Consider the following 16,743-nt stretch of genomic DNA (forward strand, 5'->3'; position numbering starts at 1 on the left):
CAAAGCCCGAGCAGCTTGCTGGGGTCACCTTAGTTGATGAAACAACCAAGACTTCATCGCCAATCACGCCTCTGTGTTCGCACACAGCAGCGACACCTAACGGCCCAGGACCATCATTGGCAGCACAGATTCAGCTGACATAGTTAGGTGCTGCTGCTTTTATACATCATCCTACCAACAGATGGCAGTGATAACAGTCAGTAGTGCTGCTAAACCAGCCAACGTGGGGTAGTGGTGTCCAACCCAGCAGGACTAACAGCAGTTCTACAACCACAGCAACACCTATGCACCCACACTACCACCACAGCGCACAAAAATACTGACCGCACCAGCAGAGGGAATGGGTGTGTTGTATACTGGTACACACCCACCACAGAGCGCATAAAACAAACACAACGGCAGCAGACTACTACCACAGAGAGCACCATGATAACATCACCAACAGAGAGGGTACAAGGATAGAGGCGACAGCACATGCCACCACCACCCAAGTATACTGACAACACTGCCACCACAACCAAGTAAAGGTAAATTCATTGCTGCAGCGCGATCTCCCCGGAGCGCCTGGTAAAGGGCTCCTGCATGGTTTGCTTTTCATACCTGCACCGGGCCGATAACAATTTTAAAATACAACTCCTAGATTCACAGTTTTATTGTTTTAAATGCACTAGTTGCTCTCACCTGATTTCACCTTCTTCCCCGGTCCACCGCTGAGGCATTCAGTTTGTTGTGGAGGGAAGCTGGACACTAGTGCGCACCGGAAGTGAATACTACTTCCTCCCCTAGCAGCGCAGAGGTCAGCACGCCAGCTGTTGCGCTCCGTCCAAACCTATAAAAAGTGATGCCTTACCTTTTGCGCAGCAGACACGCGTGCCAAAGGCACGCCAAAGGCAAGCCCGTCTGCGACCGTCCGCGTCTGGACCGGGCCCAGTTCCCCCCCGATCCATTTTCCATAACTACCTACGAGAAACCACTAGTCTACACATCTGACCAATTAAAAAACATGCGTCCCACCTGAACACACCTACAAAAATGCTCTATCCTAAATCTTGGTAAATCAGACCACCACCCCACCCCGTGCTGCCTAAATTGCCACTTCTCCTTCGATACTCTCCAGGCACTCCATCCTCCTCCCAAAAATGCCCCCACACAGGCAAACATTCACTTTGCCTTGATAAATACCCGGTCCCTCCCAAAACACAAATATTAAATTCGAACCCTCATAGAAAATCTCAATTTGGACCTTCTATCTATAACCAAAACCTGGGGTGACCCTGCCTCTGGGCCCGATTTCTCTACAGCTACCCCAGAAGGCTATTCTGTCTGTCGATACGACAGACTACAAAAAAAAGGTAGAGGCCTTGCACTCATTCACCAGGGACACTACTTAATTATGATGGAATCAGTCCCAACTAATATTTGCGAAGCTTGCAGCTTCTCAATCACAATCCCCCATCTCCCCCCTTTTAAAGGTATTCTTCTATAACGCCCCCCTGGATCACACTCTGATTTCCTTTCTTCCATGGGATGCCTACTTGAACTAGTGGCAGGTGAAAACAACTTCTCCATCTTGGGGGATTTTAACTTTCATCTGGAGGTACACGACGATCCAGACACCGCAGCCCTACTAGCCGAATTCGATGCGGTAGACCTCACACAAATCGTCGCCTCCCCCACACACTCCGCTGGACACACGTTAGATGAACTTTTCTCTAATCACCAGCTCCTAACTCTTGGAAATGTCCTCCCACTACCATGGACTGATCACCATGCAGTCCTTTTTGATATCCAATTTAAAACCATTTCCCACCCTCACCTCAATCCCTCACTTCCCAGTCAATTCAAAGCATGGAATAACACTGACTCCCTCAAATTTCAATCCTCTCTTCCGGCTTCTCTGCCCGATCTTCCCCCTGACAACCCCGAATTAGCTGCTAAATATTACACACTCTGGATTAACAACGCGGTCAACCTGGCGGTACGTACCAAGCACAGGTCCAATAACAGAATCACGGTCTCTGCACCTTGGTTTAACGAGACCCTTAGGCGCGAAAAACAAAAATGCAGACATCAAGAACGCCGCTGGCGTTTAAACTAAGACCCAAAAAAAATCCCTCTACAAACAATCCCTAGCTAATTATAAACAACTTCTGATCACAGCTGAAAGCAATTTCTACTGTAATCAAATTGAATCTGCACAAAATTCTGCCAAGCAACTATTCCATGTCGTCTCCAAGCTATCAGGCCAAGGGTTGACCCCTCCTATCCCTGCCTCCCAGACACTCTGCAACTCATTAGCCTCACACTTTCAGGAGACTGTCAGCACCATCTACAATAACTTCACTCTAAATAACTCTTCCAACACAACCACAGTGGATACCAGTCAAATCAGTGCACCTATAGGCCCCCCCACTCCCTCTGACTCTTCCCCCACCAGCATTTTTCACCCCCCCTCCTTTGAGAAATTTCAGCAAATCTCCCCATATCACATCACTCATCTCCTCTCTACTATGAAATCAGGATCTCCAGAGGATCCATGTCCACCGGCCACCCTTAATCTCAACCCTGTTATCATAGGATCTAATTTAGCTAACATTTTCAATTCCATGTTCAAAACTGGTATATATCCCTCCATCTGGAAAAAGACGGTTATTAAGCCCCTCATCAAAAAGATCAACCTTGACCCTGCGGACATATCCAGCTACAGGCCCATCGCATGTATACCTCTACCAGCAAAAATTGCAGAGAAAGTCATGATGAATTCCCAATTGACACACTTTATTGAGGAAAACCACTTACTTGATGACACCCAGTTTGGCTTCAGAAAGGGACACGGTATGGAAACCGCCCTTATCAAAGCTTCTAATGAAATAAAAAAAATTCTCTGAGCCGCAGTTCTCTTCCTGTTGGATCTCTCTGCAGCTTTTGACACGGTCGACCATGCCACTTTGATCGACCGTGTCACTGCCTAGGGCATTACACACACAGCCAGTGCCCGTAATTTCTTGCTAATCGTTCACAATCAGTCACACTTGGCAATTTCACCTCCCCCCATTCACTTTTCCTGGTGGCGTGCCTCAGGGATCCTCACTAAGCCCGACCTTATTTAATATCTACCTGCGAGGGTCATTGAAACTTACAACCTGCGTCTCACATCCTACGCCGACGACACCCAACTGGTGTTGGCAATACACAACGATGGAGCCAAGGTGGCAGCCAACTTCCAGCAGGGAATGCTGGCCATAAGCACCTGGATGACAAACAACTCCCTCAGACTAAACTCCAGCAAGACGGAGGTGATGATCTTCGGCAAGCTCACTCCCTCACGGTCCTCCCTCTGGTGGCTATCAGATTTGGGTACACCCCCCTCAGTCACAAAAGTTAGAAATCTCTGAGTCATTTTCGACACTAATCTGTCGTTAATGCACCACGCTGATTCAGTAGTCTCCTCAGCTTTCTATATCATTAAAATCATAAAGAAACTTCTTCCATATCACCCACCCACTGCTGCCACAACACTAATCAGCACACTTGTCATGTCCAAAGTAGACTACTGCAACAGCCTAGTCATTAATGCACAAGAAAGAGTTCTTAACAAATTCCAACTGGTACAAAACACAGCAGCCAGGCTCCTGACAGGCACTCCCAAATTTAAACCTATCTCCAAAGTGGTCCGCCGACTCCACTGGCTGCCTGTCAGAAACAGAGCCAAGTTTAAGGCTCTTTGCGTTGCATACAAGGCCATTCATTCCATCGGACCTGACTTTCTCAAACATTCCCTCCATCCGTACAACCCCCCCCTAGACAACTGCGTTCCTCTACCGAAAACCTGCTAATTGTCCCCCGTACAAAAACAGCCTTATTGGGGTGACAGATCCTTTATGTGTGCCACCACTAAACTCTGGAAGAAACTTCCCCCCAACATCAAGACCAGTAGTACCATGCTCACCTTCAGGAGACAGATGAAGACATGGCTTTTCAACCAATAAACGCGCTACGTTTACCTTCTTGGGTCTAGTCCTCAGAGCTGAGAAACCTACGGGTAGTTGCGCGCTTTATAAATGTGCATAAACATAAACAAACCACATAGCTAAAAAATAACGATACTGAGCGCCATTTAGAGCAGATTTACACTATTCCAGCACATTGCCACTAGAGAATTGAGAGAGCCCATCAGCAACACACTAGCACCATAGAAAGCAGTGAGTGCTATGCAAACACATCTGAGTGCGCAAAGATTGCTGTGATGCTAGGATCACCATTGAGAACAGGTACTCAATATACTAGGGCACTATCACTAACCTCACAAAGCTAAAGACACTAGCACCACTGAGAGAACAAATATCTATGCTGACAGGAGCACCATTGAGAATAAGTGTGCACTAAGCCAGCACAGTCAAGAACAGCTGTTTTCAGCAACAGTTACCTTGTCCCTTACATCACTGGCAGTTCGTAGCTAGGGAAACAATGTTTAGAGTCTTGCTATGAGGGCTCCCTGCCCAGCACGCCTGACATATCAACTCCACGCATCACCACTGATAAAGCCCCTTCATAGGGACCAGGGACCTTGTTTACAGTTTGGCAGGTTGGTTCCCAGTAACAAACATTATGGATATCTGACACCTTATTACAAGTGCATATTTGGGGCCACTGGAATTATGTCATTTTGCGGCCACTTCCTTTCTGCAAAATTACAGATCTGCCCCAGTTGCCACAGAACGAATATTTTGACCCCAAAAAATCCTGCTCACATGGATCAAAAATAAGTAAACTGAAGCAAAACCTGTTGAAGCCTAGTGGAGAGGAAGGCGCAGTGGTTTCACCCTTCCGCTGACTATTGCTATATTACATTTGGGTGTCAGACTAGTACTGATGAGGTGAAACAGTTACCCAGATAGTATGTACAAGATTTTAAAGATAACGTGGTAAAACCATTCGAAAATAGGTCTCATTACGCCTCATAATTTACCTTTTCTTGTCGGCATATTATTGTAAAACCTGCGCCACATCATTTTTTCCTCTACTTCCGCATAATTCAAGTGGCCCCGATAATATTTTATGGCACTTGTTACAATAATCTGTCACGTTTTTTTCGGAGTATCAATCTACCAACCTCTAAGTAAGCCCCAGGTGTGCAGGGTGCGAGTTCTTGGTGCATGCACGCACAAGATGCACAGGCTGGACTGTGGTTCCCAGAGAACTGCCTGGATTAAATAGGAAGCCAGATTCCTTTCTATTTAAAGAATTTCGTCATACTGGAGTTTAACCCTAATCTCCCCATTACAAACAAATTAAAGGCTGGCATGTTCATTTCTTCCCATTCAACTTTGCCAGCACCCGTGGCATGACGCCTGCCTATCGGCCAATCTGTGCACCTATGCGGCTACGGGGTGGAGTTGGTTGGCACCATTTATGTACCACCAGGCCATGGGATTTGGTACACGAGGCCTGGGTTTACCACTGAAATTGTTTCAAGCAGTTCCTAAAGTCATCTGAAAACGTTAATCCGCAGGACGACCGGGGGCTGCTGGAGTAAGAAAAAGTATTTTATATTTTACAGAAAACGCTTCCAAATTTAGACGCTGTTTCTTTCCTATTTCTAAAAATAGTAAGTATGCAGTGAAAAGCAGAGGCCCGGAGGAGACTGCTGTTGCTATGGGTTCTCTTTTTGATGCGCAACCTTCCCACCCCCACATCAGATACCTCGGTCTCTCCCAGGAACATGAAACCGCCACAAAAAGAACACATCTGAGGGGACAAGAGACTGCTCCTACTGAACTACTCATGTACGAAAAAACAAACATTTGCCCGGCTGGCTGGCCTTCCCAATGGGGGGTGGGGTGACTATGAGTTTTGCTAAGCAGAAGCACTGCATTTTTTTTTACCAACCATATAGCGCTACGAAGCAACAAAAAAAAACATATTACAAGAATACAATTATTGTAATTTATGCCCCGACTACAGCTCCCAGAATGCATTAGTGTACTAAATGAAAGCGGAGTCGAACAGTGTTAAGATGACTGTTGTGCAATGGCCGTGCTACCGTGAAAGTGACACGGCCGCATGGGCGAAAGTGAAGACACCACAGAGGAGCAGGGCGAGGTAGCAGGGCAGAGGCAGCGAGACGAACGCGCGCTGCTGCGCGTGCTAGCCACGGACGGGAATGGGTGGAGCAAAGATGGCACATGCGCCCGCCTTTTCCCAATCGCGTGCCTTTTTAAAAAAAAAAAAACATGTGAAACTCAATGGCTGCAGGGGAAAGCCTGATCACACGCACTTGCGTGTGGTCAGCTTTCAAAACCCCCTTACAAGAGGTCTTGCACTGCACAAGCAGTGCTGCGCACTGAAACGCTAGACACGAGACCTAAAAACAGGTATTGTCGTAAAGGGTGACAGTTGTTTTTTTGAACCAGAAGAAGTTTTGCATAATGCTATAAGATTGAGGAATGGGAAAGTGTGGAATTTAAATAGAATTGCAGTTGAAAGAAGGATTGATGGAGCTAAGGAGGATAAATATGATTGATTACAGGATGAATTTGAAGGGAATGCGTCAGGTGATATGTCTGGTATGGAAGGACAAGTAATGGAGAGTAAGAATTCCACGAAGGCTGCAAAAGACGAATCTGTGAAAATGACAAGCCTGTTGGCGCAGACACTGAGGATGCGTTGGAGGAGGTTGAACCTTGTTCTGGGGATACAGAGGATATTGACTCCTGTCAAACTTCTGTGAGAAGGAGGAAAGTTTTGTGTTGGCTAAAGGAATATTTTGTCAACAATAAATAATTGTTTTTACGCATAAAACATGGTTTACATTCAGGTCAGAAACAATGTAAATCATTACATGCTATCAAGCTTTGCTCTGTTAATGCCTTAGTTTAGGACGGTTTTATGGTAAGTAGGATTATTTGTTTTAGTACGTTTATATTCTATTCTTTTTTAATTATTTCTCTTTATAATGGAAAGGGGAGGGGTGTGTTATGTTGCTTAGGGATGTGGAACACCGCCGTAGCCATGTGACACATGGGATGTTCATGTTCGAGCATGAAGGAATGTACAGGCAGTTGGTTGGTGGACACATGGAAGGAAGAACGTATTCACCAATAAACTGGATGAAATACATAGACCAGTGTGCAAGTATTTATGTATGCAACACTTACCATAATCCATAGAATCTGAGGTCGAGGACTGTTAAAGATCTGTCCATGAAAACAGGAGCCATGCAATACTTAAATGATATGAACAGGAGATACATTTACATATGATCAGTGATAGAAGTGGGCGGGGACGGAAGGGCACGGCGTGCCCCTACTTCTAAAAAAGTACCTTTAACATATCAGGTGCCCCTGAGATCGGAGTCGCTGATTAGAGAGGAGCTTTCCCCAAGCAGAGTACTGTGGGGAACTTGACACCTTTGTCAATGTTGTACACGGAGTGAAGTGAACTGGGCAGGAGCAGTGACCACAGTGACCGGACAGAAGAGGCGACAGGAAAGGAGAGGTACTAGGGCAGGAGAGGTGTCGGGGCAGGAGAATAGGCAGGAGAGGTGACGGGGCAGGAGAGGTGACGGGGCAGGAGAGGTGACGGGGCAGGAGAGGTGGCGGGGCAGGAGAGGTGGCGGGGCAGGAGAGGTGACGGGCAGGAGAGGTGACGGGCAGGGGAGGTGACGGGACAGGGGAGGTGATGGGGCAGTGGAGGTGACGGGGCAGGGGAGGTGATGGGGCAGGGGAGGTGACGGGGCATGAGCTAGAGCAGTAACCGGGCGTGAGCAGTGAAAGGACAGGAGCGGTGAAAGGACCAGGAGCGGTGAACGGGGCAGGAGCAGTGAACAGGACAGGAGCAGTGAACAGGACAGGAGCAGGGAACGGGAAAGGAGCAGGGAACGGGACAGGAGCAGGGAACGGGACAGGAGCAGGGAACGGGACAGGAGCAGGGAACGGAGCAGGAGCAGGGAACGGGGCAGGAGCAGGGAACGGGGCAGGAGCAGGGAACGGGGCAGGAGCAGGGAACGGGCAGGAGAAGCGACTGAGCAGGAGAAGCGACTGGGCAGGAGAAGAGACGGGGCAGGAGAGGAGACGGGGCAGAAGAGGAGACGTGATAGGAGCGGCGACGGGGCAGGAGAGGTGACGGGGCATGAGCTTGAGCGGTGAAAGGACAGGAGCGGTGAACGGGGCCGGAGCAATGAACGGGGCAGGAGCAGTGAACGGGACAGGAGCAGTGAACGGGGCAGGAGCAGTGAACGGGGCAGGAGCGGTGAACGGGGCAGGAGCGGTGAACGGGGCAGGAGCGGTGAACGGGGCAGGAGAGGTGACGGGGCAGGAGAGGTGACGGGGCAGGAGAGGTGATGGGGCAGGAGAGGTGACGGGGCAGGGGAGGTGACGGGGCAGGAGAAGTGACGGGGCAGGAGAAGTGACGGGGCATGGGCTAGAGCAGTAACCGGGCGTGAGCGGTGAAAGGACAGGAGTGGTGAAAGGACAGGAGCGGTGAACAGGGCAGGAGCGGTGAACAGGGCAGGAGCGGTGAACAGGGCAGGAGCGGTGAACAGGACAGGAGCAGTGAACAGGACAGGAGCAGTGAACAGGACAGGGGCAGTGAACGAGGCAGGAGCAGTGACGAGGCAGGAGCAGTGACGGGGCAGGAGAGATGACGGGGCAGGAGAGGTGACGGGGCAGGAGAGGTGACGGGGCAGGAGAGGTGACGGGGCAGGAGAGGTGATGGGGCAGGACAGGTGATGGGGCAGGAGAAGTGACGGGCAGGAGAAGTGACGGGGCATGAGCTAGAGCAGTAACCGGGCGTGAGCGGTGAAAGGACAGGAGCGGTGAAAGGACAGGAGCAGGGAACAGGGCAGGAGCGGTGAACAGGGCAGGAGTGGTGAACAGGGCAGGAGCGGTGAACAGGGCAGGAGCGGTGAACAGGGCAGCAGCAGTGAACATGGCAGGAGAAGGGAACATGGCAGGAGAAGGGAAAAGGCCAGGAGAGGTGACGGGCCAGGAGAAGTAACGGGCCAGGAGAAGTAACGGGCCAGGAGAAGTAACGGGCCAGGAGAAGTAACGGGCCAGGAGAAGGGAGGGGGCAGGGGAATTGGCGAAGCAGGAGTGTTGATCGAGCATGAGCAGGAGTACTGACTGGACTGGAGCAGGAAAAGGGCAGGAGCAGGCGTTTCCCAGGGCGACTGGAAGGGTAGGGGGCCAGTTTAGTTTGGGGGGGACCGGTTTTGTACAAGTGCAGGAGTTTTAAAAACACTGCAAAGTTCTTTGTATATTCAGCAGGTTTCGGTCAACAATACAAGTGCCAAGATAACTTTGGTGATCAATGTACCTGCTGGAGAGAGATGGGAGCATGTTTTGTCTAGTGGCTGTTTTACTCATCTAAGGTAATGCAGAGTGGTAATATGCCTGCTGCAAAGAACATGTACCATGCATATCAAAGAGCAATATGTTATGTGCATAGTTCAGTGGGTACTGCTTGGTGTTCACTTCCCGAATGAAAGGACACTTGAATACATATGGCCTGGCAGTTCGGGCTGGACTGTTCACATTGGGCGCAGGATCAAGACTGATTTGCATTGGGCTTGGTTCAAACTGGAATGGCATGGTGAGCAAAAAATGATGGATTTAAGCCCAGATCTCTGAACTAGGGTGAATGTATGACATTGTTCTGCCTTCTGTCCATCAATTGTTCTTTTTGCATTTGTCACCCCGAGTGGGACAGGTATGCTCAGACAATAGTCCCGTGCTCTCCATGCCACTGGAATCAAGCTATCCTGGTTGATGAGGGCTGAAAGCCAGAAACCGGTCCTAGGATGCTTGATTCCGGTCCGGGGAGGACCTGGCCTAGCAGTTCGGGCTGGACTGTTCTCATTGGGTGCAGGATCAAGACTGATTTGCATATGGCTGGGTCCAAACTGGAATGGCATGGTGAGCAAAGAAACAATGGATTTAGGCCCAGATCTCTGTACTTGGGTGAATGTATGATATTGTTCTGGATTCTGTCCACCAGTTGTTCTTTTTGCTATATTATGATTGAGCAGCTAGCTGGCTGACATGAATATGAAGGAGCCTTTGTGGGTTTCCTTGAGTCTAGATTCTCCTGAAGAGTCCCTTTCTCTTCTGAGCCTTGCTTAACACATGTGTACATATGGAGCCCTGTATTCATGACCTCCATGTTTGAGACAAAAAATAATCATGGATTTCTGAACAATGAGAGTAAAAGCATTAAGGTAACATGTTGTTCCTGCTTGTATTTCACATGCTTTACATAAACCTGTATTCCCTATGCGTGTTTGCTTTTTCCTGAATTAAACCTCAAATAAACATATCCATTCTTTTAATTAAATAATGTTATAAGCTGTAACTGGTCAGTGAAATGGTAGACGTACAAAAAATTGGTATGTTTTGCTATTTCTAGCCACACCCCTGACTCCGCCCACTGATTCAATCTTCGGTTATTCCCGCCCCCTGATTCTCCACCCACAGTTCCCCTACTTTTGTTTTCCCACTTCGACCACTGCATATGATGAGCACGAGCATAATCACTTACACGGCTAGACATTATCCTAAAAATCTGACACCATCCTGGTCCTTCTGATCTGATCAACCTTCCCAGCTCCCTGAATTAAGTAGAGCATACCCATTTATGACAACCATGTCATGTTGGTGGACCTTTATATGTTATTAAGAATTATAACACATATTCATCTTTAGAATGTTCACATAACCGCACAGTGAGATTTCCTAGGGCCGTCTACAACATGGACTCGCCAAGCAGCACTAAAGCGTCAAGGTTTGGCTTTAGAGCGCCATTTATAAATACTCTGGGTAATATTTACAGATGGGTACTAACAGTACAGCTGATGCACACTGGAAGCCTCCCCATTCATTTGTTTCCCACATAACCCGAACAAGGAACAGCCTTTGCTAGGTAAAGCAAAATTGAAAACCTAACCCTCAAGCTATGTCCTGTAGGCATACCACGTATCCTGCGTACTTAGACTGATAAAATATGAAAGTTCCCCAGAGTGCTAGTGGACATATCTGAGTGCAACAGGGACATTTTTTTTTTTACTCTCCAGACTTTGGGAATTTGTGTTTAGAAATTATTTCTAAAAACGTGTTGGGATGGCCGCTGCATGGAATACTTGCTGTCAATGTAGGGCTCATGCCAGTGGAGCTAAAACTGTATCAGTGAAAAAGAGAACAGGATCTTAGTGATAAACAAAAGTTAGAATGTCAGACTGTAAATACCTCACCTATAAACTTAGTGTAAATCTGCTAATCCTCTCCTAATGGCACTACCATTTAAGTTAACAACTTGTCTCTTTTTCAGTGACACTTATATCATTTTGTTATGCTTTTTGTCCCTCTTAAAGGTGCATGCAGGCTTTTTAATCGGTCCTCATCTAGATAATCATGAGAGTAGTTCATTATGCAATCCTGTCCTTCTGGATTGCCTGTACACAGGACACCGTGAGGTCAACCAAAACAAAAGTACCTTGAACATCAGGATTTTCCAACATGTAGAGCAATGCCCAGGCCAGGGTGGCAGTAGTAGTTTCAGAACCTGCCATAAAGAAGTCAAATACAACTTGTATCATGTTTTCTTCACTGAAGGCGCTGTTTTCTCCCTGGAAAGAATGGAGAAGGATAAAAAACACACCTTCACATTTAGGCTTTACATAACAACCAGTAGTACCAATACTAAAGTAACTCTCGTGCAGTAGTTATATAACGTGCGCTGTGATTTTGCGAGTGATTCGAACCCCAGCACCAATCTATAATTTTCTGACAGATCCTGTGCAACTTAAAATCAAGTACACCCAGCTTCCGAGGTAAATTTGTCTAAGAAAAGCATATGTTATGTTAACAGCTATTTTTAAAGCGCGCGTACACCCTAAGGCTTCATGGCGCTGACTAAGAGTCTGACCCAGATGGAATAGGGAAGCCTAGGCCGATGGAAAGAGCCAAGTCTTAAGCTGTTTCCTAAACATAAGGAAGTCAGGGCAGGAGCGAATCTCCAGAGGAAGGGAGTTCCAAAGTTTAGATGCCAAGACGGCGAACCTGCGACTGCCCTGGCGTTGCAACTTAAAAATAGGTGTGGACAAAAGGTGAAGGTTAGCAGACCGGAGATTACGGAAAGGGACATATCTGGGCAGGAGAATATTAAAAAATTGGGAACTGCGGATGTTTAAGGACTTAAAGACCATACACGCCATCTTGAACTGTTCTCGTTGGGTGAAAGGGAGCCAATGGAGCTGTTTGAGCAGGGGCCTAGCTGATTGCCAACGAGGACGTAGGTAGACCAGTCTTGCGGCTTTGTTCTGAACCAGTTGGAGACGTTTGCCAAGGTGCAGTGGAAGACCCAGATAGATGGAATTGGCAGAATCCAGGCGGGATAGGACTAGCGCTATCACCACCCGGATCAAGGCCGAGTGGGTCAACATCCGACTGATTTTCTTTATCCTGCGAAGCTGGTGGAAGCAGGAGGATACCACCGCGCTCGCCTGAGTTTTCAATGTGAGGTCACTGTCAGTGATCACTCCTAGACTTTTAACTGATGTAGAAGGGGTTGGTACAGGACCTAATTCCGGCGGCCAGTATTGGGGGCCCCAGCATATTTGGCTTTTGCCATTGAGGATTATTTCCGTCTTTCCTGGATTCAATTTTAAATGAGTAGCATCCATCCAACAACGGATGTGCAGCATGGTGTCCTGGAATTCCCTGATTGAGTCAGAAGAGCTGTCGGTGGTAAAGATGAGCTGTAAGTCGTCGGCATAATTGAAGGTGGCGATTTTAAACTTTCCCAGGGATTGAATCAGAGGTGCAAGGTATAGGTTGAACAAAAGAGGGGACAGGGAAGAACCCTCGGGAACCCCACAGGTTGTCTGTATTTTGGAAGCAGTAAAGGGGGCCAAGCGGACCGCCTGAGTACGGTCACTAAGGAAAGACCTAATCCAATTAAGGGCCGGGCCCCGGATGCCTGCCTGTTCGACACGGTCCAATAAGATGGCATGGTCGACCGTGTCGAACGCGGCAGACAGATCTAAAAGGACCAGGGCTTGGGGTATTCCCTTGTCTGCGTTGACACGGAGAGAATCCATGACAGCGGTGACAACAGTCTCGGTGGAGTGGCCTGGCCGAAACCCAGCCTGGTGGGGGTCTAAGTAATTAGAGTCCTCGAAGAAATTGGAAAGATGGGTAGTGACATGGGCTTCAAGGAGTTTAGCCAAGTAGGGGAGAAGAGAAATTGGCCTGTAATTAGGCAAGGCTGAAGAATCCGCCCCTGGTTTTTTTAGCAGAGGGATAATTGCTGCCTCTTTGAAGGCTTTAGGAACCACCCCCTGAATGAGGGAGGCGTTAAGAAACGTCAGGATAGGGGCAGGGTGAACCGAGGAGATTTCCTTTAAGATATAAGGGGGACAGCAATCCCTAGGGGAGACGGATTTCACTCTGGTAGTAAGGATTTGTAAGGATTCCGCATTGATAAGTGGGAAGTGATCAAAAACATGATCACTAGGAATCAGAGGGGTGGTGTTCAGTATAGTGTCAGTAACTGGAATACTGGCTTTAATTGCTAAATTTTGTCCCGGAAGTAAAGATTAAGTGAATTACACCAGTCCTGAGACACCGTTATATTAGGGGTGACTCTCTCCAGGTTAGAAAGCTTATTGACGATGGCAAAAATGTCCTTGGACTTATTTTGGGAATCGGTAATTAGATTTGAGAAATAAAGTGCCTTGGCCTGAACGATAGCTTGTTTATAGGCAGAGCGAGCGGCTGTGTGAGTGGATTTGGCCTGAGGATCATAATTTCTCCTCCACTTGCGTTCCTTATGGCGGATGTCTAGTTTTTTTGCTTTCAAGTCCTCGGAAAACCATTTCTGGGATTCCGGGCGATGACCCGTTCTGAATTTCTTCAGGGGAGCATATATATCGCTTGCATCCAGCAGCCAGCGGGAGATGTTCATTTCAGCCTGCACAAGATCTACATTATCCGTAGGGACAGTATTAGCTAAATTGTCTAGGAAAGCTTGTTTGTCAATAGTACTCCATTTCCTGATAAGGCTACCAGCCATTGTCGGCGATTTATTATCGCCTACCATAACGATAGTGAATTTTATCAAAAAATGATCCGACCAAATGCAGGGACATATAATGGGGGAGGAGATAGTGAGGTTGCTGCTCCACACCTGATCATATCCAAATAATCTTTCCAAGTACTGCTCTGAGAAATCTGGAATAATATTTTTGCTGCATAGTATCCAGGTCATATTATGATGATCTGGATCAGAGGGCGCATAAGTGCCTAAATGGAGACTGTCTGCCCTCTCCTGCATTTGATCATTAAATGCATTAAAACTACTAAGACTGTCAAACATCATTCAAAAGCTCAGTTTATGGTATCTAAATATTTTTTTCATTGGACTCTAGAGTGTCAAAGAAAATCTGTGCACCAATTAAAGTCTGAATGGGTTTCATTAACAAAAAAAGTTATTATCTATTAATCACAGATTCAGTCAGCAAAAGGGTCCCACTGCAAACCATAGCGGAGCAAATTTATTTAGCAAAGGTAAATATATAGGGACTTATTTTGATGTCCGGTGGACTTGCGATCGCCCCACAGCGTCGCGGAAACTGGACCGACCGACCTCCAGTGGGCGGTCCTGACCGCCTAATCACGATGTGACCACACATGGTGTGGTCGCATACTCCCATTCCTCAACGAGAGCTCGTGTAACTGCTGTAACCCGGACGTAACACAAGCTCCCATAGAGGAACTAGAATCTGTGTTCATCCCTGCACTCCGTGTAGGCACCTCAAAGTGCCTGCCACAAGGTGCAGGGATCAACAAGGGGATGCCTATGGGGCTCCCTCAGACCCCAACCGGAGGACGAAAACAGAAGGGGACCCTGCCAGGGGTTTCTATGTCGGAAAGGCCGGCATGGAAACTCAGCCGGAAACCATGCATCGTAATCCAGAAGGCGGAAACATCTTCCATTTGGATTATGAGTCGGTTACCGACTGGCAGATGGGCTCCTGGAGGCCATTGGAACCCTGCCGTAATAACCGTACGGTTTCAATTCTGAATTGTAATCAGCCGGCCGGAAGTGAAACCATCAATCTTAGTTGTAAGGCCTCCTACCTAAGGTCGGCGGCCTTATGACTGAGATCGTAATTGGACCCACACTGTTTTACTTACAGACTACAAATTTGTGATCACATAACTTCACAAAACAAAGAGAGTATATACATCTAGGTCTAAAGTCATGAGAAAGGAAGAAGATGACCTTCAGTTGAAACAGAAATGTAAGCATTTTTGACAGAGCGAGCTAGCCAACACTTTCTCATCTAAGGAACCATGATGTGAACGAGAGACTCAAAATGTCAGATAATGGTACTTCCTTTGAGCTCAGTTAGCAAGAGCTAGAAAAATGGGAGGAGCTGTTACAGTTATGGTAAGGCAATGGTTTACATGATCAACTCCTTCCTCTTGTAGTATGTTTTTGTTCAACATAAGATACGTCAATGATCATTAAGGGATTACCTTCCAAGTTTACATCAGGCTCAAAAGATTATCTGTGGGGGGTAAGATAGTAGGATGGAGAAGTACCCTTGCTTCTGGTGAAGCTGTTGACATACGCAATACAGATTGAGATAATAAAATGAATCAACATAGGGATGAAAAAGTAAATTCACGAACCTTCATTCCTAAAAGTGTAAAAATACTTGTCAACCAAGACCAAATGGTCTACCCTTCAGAACATGTCCATGATACATTTTGTGTAAGCTCTTTACACTTTCATCAATTTGATCGATCTATTTGTGAATGCCTAAAGTAAAGTTTTGGATGACATTAAAAAAACATTCTGACCCTACAAGTGTACACACTTTAACTTCGGCAGCCAAGGCAACATTGAGAGCTGTCCTAGTCTGTAAAATTGCAGCTTGTGTTTCTAATTGGTCAAAGATCAATCTATTGACAATTTCAATCAAATTTCCAGCCTCATCTAATACCTTGGCTAACTGTTGGATTTCATAGATAGACTGTGCTACTCCCTGGATAATCAATAGGTTAGTAAAGAATCAGGCAATTTGGGATATTTCTCTTGTAAGCTCTAGATAAGCTCTGTCAGTAAGGAGTTTTGTATGAGTGTATCTTACGCCAGATACAACTTAGCAGTTATAGGATACTGATTAGTCCTTGGGAAACCTTCACAGGCTTTATTCCTGCAAGTATGAGCCAGGTCTTATGACAGCCCCACTATGTACCATCAGAGCTTCGGAAATATAGATTGTTCTCAATAGGTTTGCGTTAGTGAAGACAGACTAAGGGACTGGCTCAGTACGCTTGGCTATGATCATTCTACTTTCACTATACCCAAGACTCTCACGTTCCAAAGTCCCAAACCAATTGTTGTGTCATGTTGTGCATGGTAAACAGACACGTACATCTGCCCTGAGTGCCTAATTGCATGTGAAACTGACATTCAGATGATTATTTTAGATCTGCCATCATGCTCATCTAGCATGTGCATGGATGCCTGGGCCTGTTCCTGGTAAGGCAACATCTAATATTCTTTCTGTGATTTGAAGGGGAGCACCAAGAACTCAGTGCGGCTTGGACTACTGTCCAGGTACAGGGTGCATCACATAATGTGGTGGCCGCAACGCACTGTGTTTTGTGAATCAGTAGTGTAACCAGACATTTTTCTCTGTGTCAAGGAGAGGAAAGCCTACTGGCCTCTCTCATA

The 16,743-nt window shown here is 47.0% G+C and overlaps 1 protein-coding gene across 1 annotated transcript in view; it reads right to left on the reverse strand.

The window, feature by feature from the left end:
• Nucleotides 1-16,743, reverse strand: part of LOC144828917 (cytochrome P450 2J2-like) — a 433,018-nt gene that overhangs the window by 226,224 nt on the left and 190,051 nt on the right. Inside the window, exon 6 of the mRNA XM_078687535.1 lies at nt 11,488-11,620. Within this exon, the coding sequence (XP_078543661.1) occupies nt 11,488-11,620 (133 nt within the window). The remainder of the gene's footprint in view (nt 1-11,487; nt 11,621-16,743) is intronic.

The sequence above is a fragment of the Lissotriton helveticus genome, chromosome 4_1 (genome assembly GCF_964261635.1).
Source record: "Lissotriton helveticus chromosome 4_1, aLisHel1.1, whole genome shotgun sequence".
In the NCBI taxonomy this organism is placed as follows: domain Eukaryota; kingdom Metazoa; phylum Chordata; class Amphibia; order Caudata; family Salamandridae; genus Lissotriton; species Lissotriton helveticus.